A 17515-nucleotide genomic window follows, 5' to 3' on the forward strand; every position below is an offset into this window, starting at 1 on the left:
GAGGTGGGCACTTTGCAAAGGGGCTCCTGGTATATGGAACTGGGGGTAGGGGGCCGGGGATCACGGCTGGCATGGTTCTCTCACCTTCGTGTGCAACTTGGCCAGCTGCTTCTCATCCAGGTTGGTCTGTTTGTAAACTCGGGTCTTGTATCGGAACTGAAGCCAGGGTGGGGTAGGGGAGAGGAACAGATGTGGTTTCAGGGGCCTGTGAGGGTAAGGGTTGATCTCCCCGGGATGGGCTCAGGGCTGGGTGGGCAAAGGTGGCAGGGACATTGCCAAGGGGCAGGTGTATGACCCTGCCTTGAAGAAGATGCATCGTGAGCCTGCAGGGAGCTTTCTAGAACACCTGCTAGAACAGTAAGCCCTTCCCCAACTGATGGCCAGGAGAAGTTTGGGGTGGGGAAGGCACTGGCCCAAGGTTACTCAGCTGGTTGGAGCGGGGACAAACGGTGACATGAGTTCAGGCCCTTGTGAGTTGTCTCTCTCCCATGATTCTGAAGCTGTCAAAATGGCCCACTGGGGTCACTCTAGTTTGGGTCTTGGCCAGGACAGTCATGGTACTGGGAGCGAGACATGCGTGTTCCAGGGCCATGCTCTGTCTTGCAGGTCGCAAGTGGGCAGGGGAGGCTGTAGCCTCACCTCCAGGTAGGGGACCCCCTTCTCGAAGGACTGGGGGTACTCTCGCAGCAGCCGCTCTTCCTCCAGGAAATTGGCATCTCGACCTGAGGTGGCCGGCTGGAAGAGCCCATAGTTGAGCACATCCTGCAGGCTCTCGCTCAGGGCACAGAGCACTTGCTGCTTGGCTGTCCAGATGGTGGCATCCGGATTGAAGCGCAGGCATTTCTGGGAGGGGTAGGCAAAGGGACAGTGGGGGCCAGGGTGAGCTGGGGGTCCTGGTGAGCAGGGGTGAAAGATGATCTGGGAGCCAGGAGATGGGGGTGTCCTTGGGGCTTCCAGGGAAGACACCCAGCCCCACAGGCCTCTGGACACCTCCTCGGCCTCACCAGCACTCACTGTCTGGTGCAGGTCCGGGATGCCAATCCTGAAGACCATCATGCTGAAGTGGGCGTCGTCAGGGACAGACATGGAGCGGCCCTGGAGGCCTCGGACTGAGGCCAGGTTACCAGGTGCCCCACTGCCCCGGCCCCGGGTCCCCCGGAGGCCTTGCCCTGGTCCGTCTGGGGAGCTGTCGGACTCTGAGCCCCCCTCGGGACACTCGCTGACACTGTGACGTTCCTCGTCCTCGCTTGTCGCAGGGCTGTGGGTCATCGTGGGGCCACGGGGCAGTGGAGGACGGCAGCATCACAGGCGGCTACGGGGGCCAAGGGCGACTGTCAGGCTGGGAGTCAGGGACCCCGCAAAGGCCGCCCAGGGTGGCCATACCCCTGTGATCTGGGTGGGCTGGAAGGCGGCAGGTACACCTGCAGACTGCACAGGCTCCTGCTGCTTCCACTTCCGGCACACACACCCACATCCCCCGCAGTGCTCCAGGCCCTGTCTCCTTCCCTGCCCTTGGCCCTGCTCTCACAGCCCCCAACCCCCACGCCCCACTTTGCTCCCGACCCAGCATGGCCGTGTCCCAGAAACCGCAGAATCACCGCGGGAGCTACTGGCCCATTTTGTCAGGCCACAGAAAAATGCAGCTAAAATTAGCTAAGGACAGACAGCTGGACCTCGAGACCGGCATCCTGCCCTCCTGGCCCTGGCCTGGTCCCTCAGCTAGGGGGAGATGTAGTAAGGCGACAAGGGAGGTGTGGTGTGGCTGGGGCAGCAGGAGGTGCCTGTGAGCAGGCAGAAGCAAGCGGTGACTTCACTGAAGTGTCACTGCCAACATGTGCCTGTGGCGAGAACTGCTGGGGAATGCACTGCCCCAGGGGAGAGAGCAAGGGGTACTGGGACGAGGGTGGCACGGGGCAGGGCACCTGTGTAGCACAGGTGTCCCCGAGGGGGCTGGGAGAGGTGGCTTGGGGAGGGAAGGGGGCAGCCTGGGGAGGCTGGTCCTGGGAGTGAGTTCCAGGTGACTGCGGCCTTAGGGCCTGGGTGGGTGTGGGAGGCGCAGGTGACCTGTGGGCCGCCCAGGTGTCCCAGGTCTGGCTGCGGGGTGGGTAGCCTGGTGGTGCTGGAGGTGCCACTCTGAGGGACATAGCAGGTGGGGGAGGTAACTAGGGAGGGAGCTAAGAGGTGAGGCAAGGAGCTGGGGCACTAGGGTGCAGGGTGACCTCTGCATCCCTGCAGGTCTCTCCTATTGGTCCCTTCCAAGTTGGGTCCAACTCCTTGTCCCCCTCTAGTCCCACCCAAGCACCGGAAACCAGAATGTCTGGTCTGGTCCCTCCCCCCTACACCAGGCCCGGCTCCTGCACCGTTGCCATGGAGATGGGAAGCAGTGGAGGGTACTGCTGACTTTGGGGGAGTGGGGATGGGGGGGTTGGGGACGGGAAGACAAAATGTGTGTATAAGGAGGAGAGTTCCAAGAACTGTGGGCGACCAGCATCTAAGCAGGGGCTGGGACCCCTCCCCCACGTGTGATCAGGGCCGCCGCTCCCTCCAAGGGCGCAGGCACGCCGCCCCACCTACCCCAATTTTACTGGGGACCACAGACTCCCGGGGACCCCTTCATTCTGCTGCCTTCCCATCGGGGGGCCCTGGCCACTCCCCCTCGGCTGACCCTGGCTGACCCCCATGCCCCAGCCCTGGAAGAGAGGGGTGGCATATGGGGTGACAGCGAGGCCGGTCAGGGTCCCCCATCCCAGGCCCGCTGCTGCCCCAGCCCCCAGGACCAGCCGAGCCCCTCCCCCTCCGGCCCGGAGGGAGGGAGCGGGCTCTCTCCGCCGGGGCGGCATGAATCAAACGCTCCGCGGCTAAGAATAGCTGGCACGCAGCTGGTACCGAGACGGGCTGAGGAATCGGCGGGGGGGTGGGGGGGTAGGGGAAGGGGGTGCCCTGAGAGGCTGCGGGGGGACAGGGGGCGGCCGGCGTGGCCGAGAGCGGGCCCAGGAGAATGAATGAAGGCGGAGCGAGGCGGGGAGAACGAGGCTGGGCTGGGCGGAGGAGCCGGGGTTGGGGGAGCCCTTAGCTGGGAGGGGGCGGGGACCCCGGGCGCCCGACTCGGGGGCGGGAGCCGAGGGGGTGCGCCGTCCGGCAGGGAGGGCACCACAGACAAGGCGAGGATGGGGAACGGGCCGGGGGCGGGGAGGGAAGGGACGCAGGAGCCCGGCAGGTCTAAGGGGGCGGAGGTGACCAGGGCCTAGCGCACGCCCGGGTGGGAAGCAGGATGATCCAGGAGAGCCCAGGTGCGCCGGGTGGGCGAGGCGGGGGAGTGGCCGGGCAGGGCTGGGCACGGCGCCGAGCTCGGAGAGCCGGGACGCAGGTTCGGGCTCGGGCACTGTCAGGGAGAGGGGGCGCTCTGCCCCCCTCAGGCTGCGGTCTGGGACGTGGCACGGGGGACCAGGGTGTAACCCAATTTAGTATCACTCGGGGCAACGCTCCCTACCTCGCCTGCAACCCCCGACCCGCCCCACCCCACCCCACTGCACACCCAGGCCCCTAGCCCGGCATGGGGCCAAGGACATCCGGGGCGCCCCCACCCCTCCCCCGCCACCCTGGCTCCGCGGTTCCCCCAAGCCCCGGCCCCGGCCCCCTTACCTGCCTGGCGGGGCTGCGGAGTCCCGGTCGGCGGCGCCCGCGGCCCCTCCCCCCTCCCCCCACCCCCCACCCCCCCGGAGACAGGGGACCCTCAGGCCATGCCCCACCGCCCCGCAGGGCGAGCGGGCCGGGGAGGGGGCAGGCGGGGGCCGGGGGGGAGGGCGGGTGGGCCGCGGACCTCACCCCCCCCGCGGGCCGGGCCTGGCCATCCGCAGCGCGCCCCCCTTCTGCCGCGGCCGCCGCGCCCCTCCGCGCCTGCCCCCGGCTCCGGCCGGCGGCTCCGGGCCGGGTTCAGAGCGCTCAGCCTCCTCCTCCTCCTCCTCCTCCTCCTCGGCCTCGGCCGCCGCCGCCGCCGCCGCCGCCGCCGCCGCCGCGCCCGCTCCGCGCCTCCTCGGCCACCTTCTCGCTCTCTCGAGCTCACAGTCTCCCTCACCCTGTCTCTCTCTCTCTCCCTCCTTCTCTCCCTCCCTCCCTCCCCTCCCTCCGCCCTCTCCCCTCCCTCCCGGAGCCAGCGGAGGAAACATCGCCCCTCCCCGCGCCCCCAAACCTCGCCCATCCCCCCCACCCTGCCTGCCACCGGCTCCACCCCCTCCCCTTGCCCTCCCCCCACCCCTTTCCTCGGTTCTGGTCCTCTACCCCTGCTTGCCTCCCACCCCAGGGATGGGATCCCACCCCTTAAGGGTACCTGGCCCACCCTAGTGCTCTTCTGCCTAAAGTGAACCCTATCCCCTCTACACACAGTGGGGTACAAGAAATACTTGTCAGACTCCATCCCCAAATTGGACTGTGACATGGAGGCTGCAGATTCCTGTCCTGTGCCCCCAAATGTGAAGGATGGATGGATACACACACACACACACACACACACACACACACACACACCTGAACTAAACAGGGCATGGCGCAGGTCGACACACCTGAAGTGGGGCACACTTCCCCCCAAAGCACAGCATCAGAGTCACCAGCTGGCACAGGGACTCACAGACACCCCCACATGTGCACTAGGTCCCCCTGGGGTACATGACCACAAACACACCTGGCCTTGCCACACCCCTGTACCAGAACACAAAAGCAGCTCAGGGCAAAATTCGCCTCCACACACTGAGGCACACACCTGGGTGTGCGTACTCCACTCTCTACCTGCAAATGCAGACACACGTGCCCTTCTGACACACAAATCACACTGTTCATCCCCAGCTGTGCACACACCTGCTTGGTGGCACCGTAAGGCCACTCACACCATGGCCCCCCCTAGATCAGCGATGCTGACATGTCTTCCTGAGCACATGCTGTGTGGCAGGCTCACGCTTTCCCTGTGCTCCAGAGGAGGAAACCAGGCAAAGAGAGACTCAGTAAATTGCCCAAGGTCACCCAGCTATACAGAGGTGATATCAAGGACTAGGATCCAGCAGGCTGGCTCCAGAGCCTTCAATGGGCCACTGTTGTGTGGTCCAGACCACCGGCAGAGTCACACACCCTCATTCATCACATACAGTTATCCCTGGCCACCTCTGAGTTCATACACACATGGGACATGCTGGGAAACCAGGCAGCAGAGAGTGAGCCCCTCCTCCAAGTCACCAGTGAACACCAGTGGCCCCTATGGGGAGCAGTTGGGGCAGCCTTGGGGTTCACCTCTAGCCGCAGACTCCCCAGCTCCTGTCTGAGCTGGGGCAGGTGCCTGCCTCACCTGAGAGGTCCTAACTTAGTGCACACCCACCAGCCCAGGTGGTGAGCAGCTGGGCCGGGGAAACAACAGCTGCCCCTGGTGGTGCCAGCAGTGAGATACTGCATACCCCTCTGCAGCGCACAAGGCCTTTCTGCACCTCGGCCTTGTCTCTCTTGAGGTCTGTAGTGCAGGCTTTGGATGTCCAGGCTCTGAGGCAGTGAGCAGCCGCCCAAGGTCACACTGCCCTCATGGTCCCATGGTTCCTTAGAAAACAGAAGGCTGCATGTGTAGATTTCCAAGGCCCCTTCTGGGATTCCCAGCAGCTGAGGGCAGACGCTGTTACTCTGCATGGAGCCAGAAGCCTTGACCAGCTGCCCCTATGATGGAATCTTCAGGGTGTCATGCTATCCCTGCCCAGAGCCTCAATTTCCTCCTTTGAAAATCAAGCCCCTTGATCCCTGGCTAATGAGCTCTATGCTCCTTGGCACCAATCAGGTTGAGACTGGAAAAAGCCCTGTATGACTCACAGGCCTGGCATGGAGTGGGTATGGCACGACCTCCAGTTTCCCCTGCTTCTGAGCCTCTCCCTAGCACCTCACCAGCTCCACCCCCACTGTGGCTACCACCCAGGGAACTCAGGGCTCAGGGCACAAAACCCAAGACCAACTCAAGCCTCTAGGCCTTGGAGTCACCATCAGCCACTCTGCAGGGCTACCTCATTACATGCTGGATGGACTGATTGAGGACCTACTGTGTGCTAGGTAGGTTCCTGGGACACAGCAAGATACAAGAGAGTCCCTGCTTTCAGTGGCAGCAGGTAGACATAAACAAAGACCATGTTGGTCTCAATTATACCAAAAAGATAAAAGGGGGAGAAGTTTCAGAAATCAACTTGTGGAATGAAAAGCCTCTTTAGAGAAGGGGATCAGGGAAGCCTTCCTGGAGCTGAGACTCTGAAAATGAGAAGAATCTGGGGAAAGAGCCTTCCAGAAGGAAGATAAGCACAGGAAAGGTGCTGAGGTGGGGAAGAGCCAGAGGAGCCAGCAGGGTGGAGGGATGGGGTGGGATGGGGTGGGGCTGAGGGTGGGTGACATGGTTTGCAGAGGTACAGCTCTTTTCCAGTCCCCAGCCAGGCAGGCTGCATTGAGGACTGAGGCAGGGGTTTGGCTTCTCTCCTGCTTATAATGGGAAGGTGGAGGGGCAGGGGAGTGGGGAGTGATGTGATCTGATTTATGGTTTGGAAGGATTGCTCTGGCTGCGGCAAGCGGCAGGGATTGGAGGGGCTCAGGAGGAGGGAGAGAGAGGGCAGGGAGGAGGCCACTGCAGTGGTCCAGGCTGGGATGAGGCAGCGCTTGAGTGCTCAGCTCAGCGCAGCAGCGCTCTCTACCTCTCTGCATCTGTCCCTATGCACCCAGCCCAACATCTGTCTATTTCACCTCCTGGGGAAGCTTCTGGGGCCACTTGTCTCCCTTTCTTTACCCTCTAGCCAGTCCCCTTGCCTGGGGTCTTAGCTGTTTGCTGTACTGGAGTCCCCGTGTCACGATGTCCAGGGCCTAGCCAGCAGGAGGCTTCCAGTAAAGTGAGGCCACAGAATCACAGAGCCCCACCTTCCAGGCTGTGCACACAGCCACATACATACCCTTCCTGGGAGTCTGCCCTAGACTGCACTCGCAGGGATGGGGGGGTTGGGATGGGGCAGCTAAGGGGCTGAGGCACCCAGGAGAGAAAGAATGGAGGAGGAATAGAAGTGTGTGGGGCAGACCTCAGGGTGTGGCCAGGAGAGGAGAAGGGACAGGGCTGGGGTCCCAGCATCCCACCGTTGCCTGCTTGGTCCTAGGAGTACCTGGGCTCAAGGCTGGGGCCTGTGGTCCCCAGGAGCACTTGGAGAGACAGTTCCATCCTCTTCCTGACCCTCAGAGCCCTTGGTGGGATGGGAGGAAAGAACAAGGCGGAAGTGCACTCTGGAAAGTGGGAAGAGGGGGTGTGGGGAGACCCAAGGCGGCATCCAGGCTTTGGAACGCTGGAGGTTTCCGGCCACAGAGGCAAGGCCTCCAGGGAGCCAAGAGGGGCGGGGAGACACACACACACACACACACACACACACACACACACACACACACACACACAGAGGACTGGAGGGAGGAGGAGACCAAACGACTGAGACAGCGTGGGAGGGGAGGTGCAGAAGAGAGACAGAGAGGTGGGGACCAGGGAGAGTGATCTCACATAAGACCACAAGACAGGGCACTCAGCAGTCCCCAGAGACCCCAGCGTCTCCCCAGACATTCTGCTATCTTCGACCTCGGGTTGCTGAGAGCCCAGCCTGATGCAGGCAGCCTGGCTTTTCGGGGCCCTGGTGGTCCCCCATCTCTTGGGCTTTGGCCACGGTGCTCAGGGAACAGTGAAGGAGTGGGAGGGGGGTTGGGACGATGCCCTGGAGGAGGAGCAGGAGAGGGAGGCCCTGATGCTCAAGGTGAGCCATGGAGGGGTGGGGGAAGACGACTGAGAGGACTGAGAGGTGGCACTTCAGGGTTAGGGAAGTGGGCCAGGGGAGCAACCGGCTCAGAGGACAGGGGTGGGGGTGAAGATTCAGAGAAAGGATTAGGGCTGCAGGGAGTGAGTTGGAGAAGGGAGGGTGGGTCAGTGGGTGGCAGGCTGGGGCTGACCCCTCCCCCCTCCCGCGCAGCATCTGCAAGAGGCCCTGGGACTGCTGGCTGCCAGGGAAGCCGAGAATCCTGCTGCAACTTTTGGACACACAGGGACCTGGGGGACCGAGGAGACCCAGGGGGACGAAGAGAAGGAGGAGGAAGCAACACTAAGGGCCAGTCCCAGCCCCAGCCCCAGCCCCAGCCCCAGCCCCAGCCCCAGCCCCTCTCCCACCCCCGAGGACGCCATCACTTATGTATGTGAGTAGCCTACCGCGGGGGTCCTTTTATTGGCTCACTGCCCAGCCCGGAGCCCCCATGCCCCAAGACTTCCCGTCCCTGACCTGTCTCCCAGGAGCTTAGGCCGCTGGGCCCTTTCTTCCTCAAGTTTCGGGTCCCCCTCTATTGTGCCCCCCCTAGAGCCCCAGATCCCCTCAGCTCTCTGAAGTGCTTGCCCTGTCTGTCTGTCCGTCGCCCGCAGTGGGCCGTCTTGCCAGCCTAGACACAGGCCTGCACCAGTTGCACGTCCGTTTGCACGTTTTGGATACCCGCGTGGTTCAGCTAACCCAGGGGCTGCGGCAGCTACAGGATACGGTACGCAACACCCGCGACACCGTGGAAATCCTACAGCAGGCGCAGGGCCGCGCTGAGCGTCTGCACGGCCGCCTGGAGGGTGAGTGCGCGCCGCCGGAACACGTGGGGAACTAGGGAGAAATGGAGACCCTGGGCGAGAGGGTCAGGAAGGAGAAAACGGCGGGGTGTAGCAGGCCGGGCGGGTAGAGTAGGATGGGCTGCGGTAAGACTCTCCTCCCCGCTACAGCCACGCTGAACCGACTCGGCCGGCGCCACGCCCCCGTGGCCCCGCTCCATAGTCTGGGCCCGCCCCGACGCCTCTGACCCCGCCCTATCGCGGGCGGCTTTTCGGACCCAGCCGCCTTCCCGCCCTCCCGCGGAAAGTGTGGCCACGCCACTACCCGCCCCCGACCGATCTGACCCCGCCCATTCTCCCATCTCCCCTCTCCCGCAGGCTGCCTGAAGGGGCTGCGCCTGGGCCACAAGTGCTTCCTGCTCTCGCGCGACTTCGAGGCACAGGCGGCTGCGCAGGCGCGGTGCGCGGCGCGGGGCGGGAGCCTGGCGCAGCCGGCAGATCGCCAGCAGATGGAAGCGCTCACGCGCTACCTACGCGCGGCGCTCGCTCCCTACAACTGGCCAGTATGGCTGGGCGTGCACGACCGGCGCGCGGAAGGGCTCTACCTCTTCGAGAACGGCCAGCGCGTATCCTTTTTTGCCTGGCACCGCGCGCCGAGCCCCGAGCCGGGCGCCCACCCCAGTTCTGCGCCGCACCCGCTCAGCCCCAACCAGCCCAACGGTGGCGTGCTGGAGAACTGCGTGGCTCAGGCCTCAGACGACGGCTCCTGGTGGGACCACGACTGCGAGCGGCGCCTCTACTACGTCTGCGAGTTCCCTTTCTAGCGGGAGCGGGGTGTCTGCCTGCTGCGTGCACTGCACCTCCAATTGCGCTCATCCCCTCAGGCCCGCCGCGGAAGTGCACCCCACCTTCGGCTTGGCTGGGCGCTCCCGGGAGGGCTCTGGCGGGACCAGGACCCTTTGCGTTCTCCTGCCTTTCCTGGAAGTGCCAGCAGTAGCTAGGACAGGAGCCAATAAAGCCTTGTGGAATCTGACTTGAGGGGCAGTGGGGGCACTTGCAGCCTTCATCTGGGCTGGGGGTGGAGAGGGGCGCGGGAAGGCCAGACCCTGACCAATGAGTACCTGGTCTGTCTTGCTTTTTACGGTTAATATTTGAGCCCAGAGGATTAGAATGATGGAGGACACATGCATGGACTGTTAAGGTGCCAAGGTCTCCACCCGGTCTCTTGCTGCCTCTGTTAACCAGGTCCTGTCACTGCAGTGCACTGGCAGGTATTTCAGGGAGGAGCGCATGTAATTTTGCTTCATATTAGTGTGCCACAAACTTGGCTTCCCATGTAGGACTATCCCAGCAGGCTCTGCTGGGAGAGGAGACACACTATGCATTTCTCCATATTTTTTTCTCGTCTCCAAACCCACGGGGGCAAGTAGACTCAAATGAAAGGCTTTCCTAGACAGAAAGCTAAGGCTCAGAATGTTTCTTCTTCTACTTTCTGCCCATGAAATCGTGAGTCTGTTCTTTTTCCCTTTACGGAGCCTGTTTCCTCATGAACACGTGCACAGTCCCCCTTACTTTGTGCAGCTCTCAGGATGTGCAAGTGAAGCCAGGAAAACGAACATTGGAGAAGCGGTTGAACGGAAGCTCTCCCTGCTCACCAGTTTTCATGCTTGTGTCCTTAGGGGCAGGGAGAATACCCAGAGGTTACTGACCTAAGCCTCAGCATTTCAGAAAAGACAGTTGATGTGATCGTGGAGCTCACCAATGGGGAGGTGACCCTGATTGTTCTAATGTCTCTGCCCCTGTCCCTCACTGAGCCATAGAACAAGCCACCCCTGTCATCTCCAGGACTGACTGTTTGTTACTGACACAGTCATTTCTCAGCCTTATAGTCACAAGGGTGCAAAACGGGAGGGGAGGAGTGGCCTGGATCAGGAGGCTTCCATCCAGGACACTGAGACATCAGGCCGACACTGATAAGTCCCACCGTGCCTATCACAATCGAAGTCCTCATGAAGCATCCATTCTGGAATGTGTCAATGAAGCTGCACAGTGGTCTTTGCTGCATGCTGGAGCCCGATGGCCCGATGGTTCTAATCCTACCTCAAGCACAAGCCTACTGGACAGACTTGAGTGGGCTTAACCTTGCTGGGCCCTAAATGCCCAGTTCTGTACAATGGGGGTAATAATATCCTCCTCCTAAAATGGTAGAGAAGGCCCGGCCTGGTGCACACACCAGTAATCCCAGCATCTAGGAGGCTGAGGCAGGAATACTGCCATGAGTTCCAGATCAAGGCCAGCTTAGAATGTATAATGAGACCCTGTTTCAAACCTCCCAACCCCAATGATAAAGGACTTTGCAATACCCAGATCTGACCCTCACTGGACCACCTGACCTTCACCCGTTACTGTCCTCTCCAGGCATATGCAGGGAGCCTTCCCCTGTCCTCTGTTTTCTGGAGGGTGAGCACCAGTTTGAAGGCCTGCCCTTTCCCTCACCGTGACGGGTTGAGGGTAGTTTCTTGTATCCCTTGTCTTCTGACCCAGCCCTGGTCATCCAGGCTGGGCATGCTTGGGGACTGGGTAGATGGGCAGGGGCTGGGTATGACCAGCTGTCCCCAGCACCACTTGTCACATGGGGCCCACTGAGTGAAGATTCCTGTGTGAGACCATGTTGGGGAGTCTGAGGTGAGGCTGCTCCTTTGCTCCCTGGCCTCTCCCAGCTAGGCCAGGTCTATAGCTCCTCAAGGCCCCCACAGGGCCTCCTGGATAAGGCAAGCTCTGTGTACCAGCTCAGGTATAGAGCTGTGGGCTAGAAAAATTACCCTCAGTGGGGAGTGGAGACAGCCTGAAAGGATGTTTATGCATCAGAGCTGTGTGTGTATTACACAGCATTTGTGGTTGGTTCCTGAGTCAAACCAACAAGTGGGAATCCTGGCCCTTCCACCAGGAAGCCCTTCCAGGTTTCCCTCCCTGTCCCTCTAAAGAGCACCTGTGAGGCTAGAGCCATGCACTAGAGGAGGCCACAGTGGCTGGTTGTGATTGATGACTTACTTAAGGAATAATAATGCAAGCAGAGTAGTGCAATCCTACTTTAATAATGCAAGGCTTCATTACCTATACAGAGTCTAAAGAAGCAGCAGAGTCCACAAGGTCTCATGGGACTACAAATCCCAGGGGATCTAGTGCAGCCCCTCATTTCCCAGGAGTCATTGGGCATCTCTGGTCCTTTCCCAAACTCCCTACGCCCATCCTAGGCTCACCTACGTTTCCCAGCAAGCCTGAGGACCGCTCTTGGCAATGAGGTCAGACCTCTCAGTGTCCAATCAGAGCTCAGACTCCTCACCGCCCACTGGTGTATTCCGAGGTACTTTGGGAAGTGTAGTTCAGAGCCTTGTCCACGCTTAGAAAAACCCTAAGCCTCGGAGTGTAAGGTTATCTTACTATCTCAGTGAGGTCTTTTCAAGAATAAATTTTCAGAGCACAAATGATTCCCATGGGCAAATCATAACCATTTTAAAAAGTGAAGTCAATGAAATGTCAGTATTCATAGGGGATGCCACTGAACATTTCTCAAAATGTGGATGACTATGTACTAAATTGCAATGTAAAATATAACAAATGTTTATCATTTGGGGCCGGGGATTTATCTCAGCGGCATAAGCACCTTCCTGGAAAGCATGAGGTCATGAGTTCGATACCTGGTACCAAAAAAAGTTCTTGCCTGGAAATGTTTGTTAGACACAGGTCTACACCAATTTAGTTTCTTAAAGAACAACAACCAAGAAAACCTCCATTTATTTAGAAATAATTTCAAATGTACAGATAATGTGCTTAATGACAGAAAAACACAAATACCTTTTTTCCTTGGTTTTTTGAGACAAGGTCTCTCTGTGTAGTTCAGGCCGGCCTTAAACTCATATATCCCAGGCTGGCCTTGAACTCATGGCAGTCCTCCTGCCTCAGCCTCCTGAGTGCTAGGATTATAGGTGTGCACCATGCCTCGCCACAAATACTCTTTATTCAGATTTTATTAGTAATTGTCTCCACTGCTTTCATTCTGTCATTATCTGTCCTTTCCACTCACCCTAGTCTTCAGGGACAAAGTCAGATTTGTTGCTGCATGGCAACAAGGGTAGACCCTATACCCCAGTATAGGGTTTAGAGGAAGAGAAGAATTTGAGCAAAGTAGAAATAATATGCTGATAGGTTCAGAGTGAAGCAGGGTTGAAGATGAGTGAGCCAGCATCAGGTCTGAGCTGCAAAGTGGCCCCGGGCCTTGTTGCACAGTTCCATGCAGTGCTGTTATCCACATGGCTCACTGTGACGAAACTGTTCCAGTCCCGGGTACCAGGTGCCCAGGGCCTCCTCCCTGAGCTACATTCTCAACTCTTTTTTTTTCTGTTTTGACCTAGGTTTTTACTAAATTGCCTAGACCAGACTGAGACCTGATTGTCCTGCCTCTGCCCCTGAAGAAGTGGGATCACATGGAGTCTGGCTCAGAAATGCGTCATCTGAGACTCTGAATCATGGGTGGAGACAGGAGCTCTTTGTCTGTAGTCTTCCTGGCAGGAAACAGTAACCCTGCTGTTTCATGATGCTCCATTCTTATGGAAACACCCCGTCCTCTTTCCCTGGGGATTGGACCCTGGGCTTTGACCCTGACCCTCTTATAATATTTTCTTTTTAATTTTGAGATGGGATCTGGCTAAGTTGCTGAATTGCTCAGGCAGCTCTATCCTCCTGCCTCAGCCTTAGGAAGATACTTTCAAACAGCAACAGTGTTGTAGTCTGTAATTTAGAAAACCAAGCGTCTCTCCTGGGAGGAAGCAGGAGTCCCCCAGAGAGGCTGGGAGGGTGGTTCACAACTGCAGCCCATCCCTGGGTGAAATGTTTCTGTTCTCTTGGCAGCTGGCTTTACCCATACAGGTAGAGGAACAGCAGGGCAGGTTTTACAGTCCCAGCTAGCTTGAGTGCGCGCGCGCGCGCGCGCGCACACACACACACACACACACACACACACACACACACACACACACACAGGGCTTTTGAAGCCTTTAAAGGTGAATCATACACATTAGAGCCCTCTGCCCTTAAATTCCTTCATGTGTATTTCCAAAGATCGGAGATACTCTCTTACATAACAGCAGTAATCAGCCCCAGCAGATGCAGCATTTGTGCAAGCCTTTTATCTCATCTGCTGGCGGTCTTCCCCTTTGGTCAGCTGTCTCCACGACACCGACACTGGTCGTTCCCCCTGCTGCTCACGATGGTACTGAATTTAGCTGTTGTGTCTCTTTAGCCTCCTTTAATCTGGAACATTTCTGTATTTGTGAGAGTGACATTTTGGAAGGGCATCCTTTCTCCTCTTAAAAAAAAACTAGAAGTTTCTGCTGGGTATGATGGTGCATGACTGTGATCCCAGCACTTTGGAGGCTGAGGCAGGAGGACTGCTGGGAGTTTAAGGCCAACCTGGGCTACACAGTAAGTTTAGGACCAGCCTAAACTGCACAAGGAGACTCTGTCTCCAAAAACCAAAACACAAAAGTTCCTCATTTGGAGTTGGTTTGATGTTTCCTTGGGATGATTCAGGTTATTCCCCACCAGGGGATGTGGAGTGAAATTGTCTCTGACCCCAGCCACTGGGACACAGCTGATGTTCAAAGGTTCCTTTGGATGCCGTTAGTGTTGATTACACCCAGCTGACCCTGTGTCCCACTCCTTCATGATTTAACTGCTATTTCCCCTCCTTAATAAGCCACCTTCGGGCAGACACTTTAAGACCAGGAAGGTACCTGGTTCCTCATCTCATGAGTTCCCCCTGGATTTCATATCCACCCATCTTTCTTTTTTTTTTTTTTGTCTTTTTCCTTTTTATCGGTACCGGGGATCGAACTCACGACTGCCTGCTTGCAAAGCAGGCACTTTTGCCGCTGAGCTAAATCCCCAGCCCCCACCGATCTTTCTTGCAGGGTTATGTGCAGATGCTAACCCAAGCCGATTCCAGTCCAGAAAAAGGGCCATCGACCACAAACGAGGGTTGTAGGTTTGTGAGCTTAGACGCAAAAAATCCTAAATCAGCAACCTATTCAATTTTCTGTTGAATCCTGATCCGGTAGGACTGGTGTCACCACGATCAAGTAGGATTTGTACCATAAATGCAAAGCTGGATCAAAATGTTTAAAAAAATCTTCCAATGTAATTGACAGTGTCAATAGAGCAAGAAGAAAATATGATTGTAATTGATTTGGATGAGTAACTTTGCATCTATTATTACAAATTAAGACACTTAGCAAATTAAGGGACAAAAAAAGGACAAAAAAAACAGTGGATACTCCAGACAGTTTAGCAGCCTTCCCTGACTCAAATGTCTTCATCACACTTACTACTTTACATAGAACTATATGCAAGCCCTGAATAAAGTTTTATTTAAATAGAAAAAGGAAAAAGAGATGGATGGGAATAGAGAACATGATATATACATAGTAAAGTCAGTAAATCAACAAACTATCAGGACAAATAGAGATATCCACAGAGCTTCCTGATGCAAGATTAATTGATGAAATCAATTGCATTTCATTACGCCCACAGTAAACAAGCATAATAAAGATATGATACAAAAATACCACCCACAATCCCACTGCGAGCTAGAAATCGTCTGGAAATCGGCGAAGAAGTGAACATAAGTTTCTGTGGAGTCGATTTCATGTCTAATAATGGCCACTGAGTTCAGGATCACTGAATGAAAGCAGGCATTCTCTTACCAGGCACGGTGGCACACGCTTATAACTGCAGCATTCACGAGGCTGAGGCAGGAGGATTGCAACAAGTTCAAGGCCAACCTGGGTGACATAGAAAGTTTAAAGCCAGCATGGAATACATAGCAAGACCCTGTTTCAAAATACCGAAAACCACAAACATGTTTTCTGCTATTGGTTGGGAGTGTTATCCATTACAGGAACACGAATCCTTCACAAATAATCATATTTTAAATAAACTGGCCATTAAATTTGAACTTGGCAGTTTTATTGAGATCCACACAAACGATGCCTCACGCATTTAGAATGCACGATGAAAAGGTTCTCAGTACCCTCGCGGCCTTGCCCTTCCACCCCCGCAGTCAGTTTTAGAGCGTTTCATCACCTGGGAAAGAAACCTTGTGCCTCAGAGGAATCATAGCCACAGTCCTCTGGCTTTTGCCATTCTTCTTATGTTTAAAAATACTGAACTATAAAGGGGCACAGGGAATTTGGAGCAGTAACCTGCTTTGTGTTTCATCTGGGACAATGTCGCAGGGTGTACGTGTTTCCTGAGAACTCAGAGCCGGCCCTAGAAGGGACAACTTGTAGCCAGGCATGGTGCCTGGAATCCCAGCACTCTGGGAGGCCGAGGCAGGAGAGTCACAGGTTTGAGCCCAGCCTGCGCAGCTTAGCAACTTTGCAAGATCTTGTCTCAGACTGAAAAAGGAGCCAGGCATGCTGGTGCACACCCTTTATCTTGGCACCTGGAAGCCGAGGCACCAGGATCGCCAAGAGTTCGAGGCCAGCCTGAGTTACATAGTGAGTTTGAGGCCAGTAGAAGTACACAGAGAGACCCTGTCTAAAAAACTTTTAAAAAAGGCTTGAAGATGTAGCAAGTATGAAAGCCCTGAGTTCAATCATTTGAACCAAAAAAGGAAGAGAAACTGGGATAATGTGCAAACTATGCCTTAGTTTTAAAAGTGAAATTGCTCTCATTTTTCCTTATAGTAAGGATACAGATTTGACAACCGTAAAATGAATAGGTTGCCTATAAAGACAACTCATACTAAAACTATAAATCAAGAAATAGACTTGGAAAAAATTTGTATTCCCAGTGACAGAAGCAATGTTAACAATTTCATCTGACAGACACAGAAAACAGAGGATTCAAGAAATAAAAGTCGGGCTGGGGTTAGAAAGATGTCTCTGTAACAGACAGGTATGGCAGTGCATGGCTGTAATCCCAGCACTTGGGAGGCTGAGGCAGAAGGATCTCCATGAGCTCAAGGCTAATCTAGACTACACAGTGAGTCCTTGTCTCAAAAGAATATAAAAACAGATAAAAAAAAAAAAAACCCCGTAATTGGCCTCAGTTTTCCCCCTTCTAATATCTCAAACTGGGGATTAAGTTTAAGCCTTTGAAGCTTTGGGAGAGACACTCAAACCAAATGATAGCAGATACTGAAATACAATAGAAATCACAGGATAACTGGAATTTGCTTCAAAATTAGCATGGTGGTGCACACCTGTAATCCCAGGACCTTGGGAGGCTGAGACAAGAAGATTAAAAGTTCAAATCTAGCCTGGGAAGTTAGCAATTTAGCAAGAAAAATAAGAGCCAGGCACGGTATATATATAATCCTAGCGCTTCGGGGGCTGATGCAGGAGGATCACTTTGAATTCAAGGCCAGCCTGGGCTACGTAACGAGACCCTACCTCAACCAAACCAAACCAAACCAACTCCTGAAAAGGAAAATCAGCCCCTTAGATGGGGTGGGTGCAGAGAACCCGAGGGTGGCCAGCCCAGCGGTACAGCGAGGGTCCTTACACGAGGTCACTGCTTCTGCCTGAGTCTGATGTTTTCCTAACATGGCTTCTTTCAGACAGAGAGCAGGACTTCCCCTTGGGAACGCTTCATTCTCACTTTCCAGGCGGAGCATCCCTAATTCAAAAGCCACAGTCTGAAATGTCACAAGCATTCAAAGCTCCCCGAGTTCCCCCATAGGCTGTCAGGAGTGGAATATCCCTTACATGACCACAGGGAATGACCCAAGTCAAGACCCAGGTGAAGTGCAGATAGTGTATAAAGTCACCTCTGGCTATGTGCGGCAAGTATTCCAAAATCTAAAAGAAAAAAAAAATCCCCAATCGGAAATTCTTCTGGTCCCAGACA

The 17515-nt window shown here is 56.1% G+C and overlaps 2 protein-coding genes across 10 annotated transcripts in view; one reads left to right on the top strand and one right to left on the bottom strand.

The window, feature by feature from the left end:
- Shank1 (SH3 and multiple ankyrin repeat domains 1) overlaps window positions 1-3786 on the bottom strand; it is a 44068-nt gene extending 40282 nt beyond the window's left edge. For 6 of the 9 annotated variants that reach the window (XM_063253199.1, XM_063253195.1, XM_063253198.1 and 3 more), the window contains exons 1-4: window positions 3643-3785; window positions 1015-1312; window positions 640-843; window positions 85-156 (exon numbers count right to left, since the gene is read on the bottom strand). In XM_063253199.1, the coding sequence (XP_063109269.1) occupies window positions 85-156; window positions 640-843; window positions 1015-1269 (531 nt within the window). In that variant the 5' untranslated portion in view covers window positions 1270-1312; window positions 3643-3785. Of the gene's footprint in view, window positions 1-84; window positions 157-639; window positions 844-1014; window positions 1313-2574; window positions 2691-3642 lie in introns of those variants that run through there. The other 3 variants (XR_010048688.1, XM_063253200.1, XM_063253193.1) reach the window with 2 other exon arrangements.
- Window positions 3787-7452: 3666 nt separating this feature from the next.
- Clec11a (C-type lectin domain containing 11A) lies at window positions 7453-9638 on the top strand. The gene is made up of 4 exons (XM_003465478.5): window positions 7453-7784; window positions 7998-8217; window positions 8438-8629; window positions 8984-9638. The coding sequence occupies exons 1-4, from the start codon at window positions 7638-7640 to the stop codon at window positions 9427-9429; spliced, it is 1005 nt and encodes a 334-aa protein (XP_003465526.2). The 5' UTR covers window positions 7453-7637; the 3' UTR covers window positions 9430-9638.
- The last annotated feature ends 7877 nt before the right edge of the window (window positions 9639-17515 follow it).

Source organism: Cavia porcellus, unplaced genomic scaffold, assembly GCF_034190915.1.
Source record: "Cavia porcellus strain 051 isolate PalLab524CR breed Dunkin Hartley unplaced genomic scaffold, mCavPor4.1 scaffold_7, whole genome shotgun sequence".
Lineage (NCBI taxonomy): Eukaryota > Metazoa > Chordata > Mammalia > Rodentia > Caviidae > Cavia > Cavia porcellus.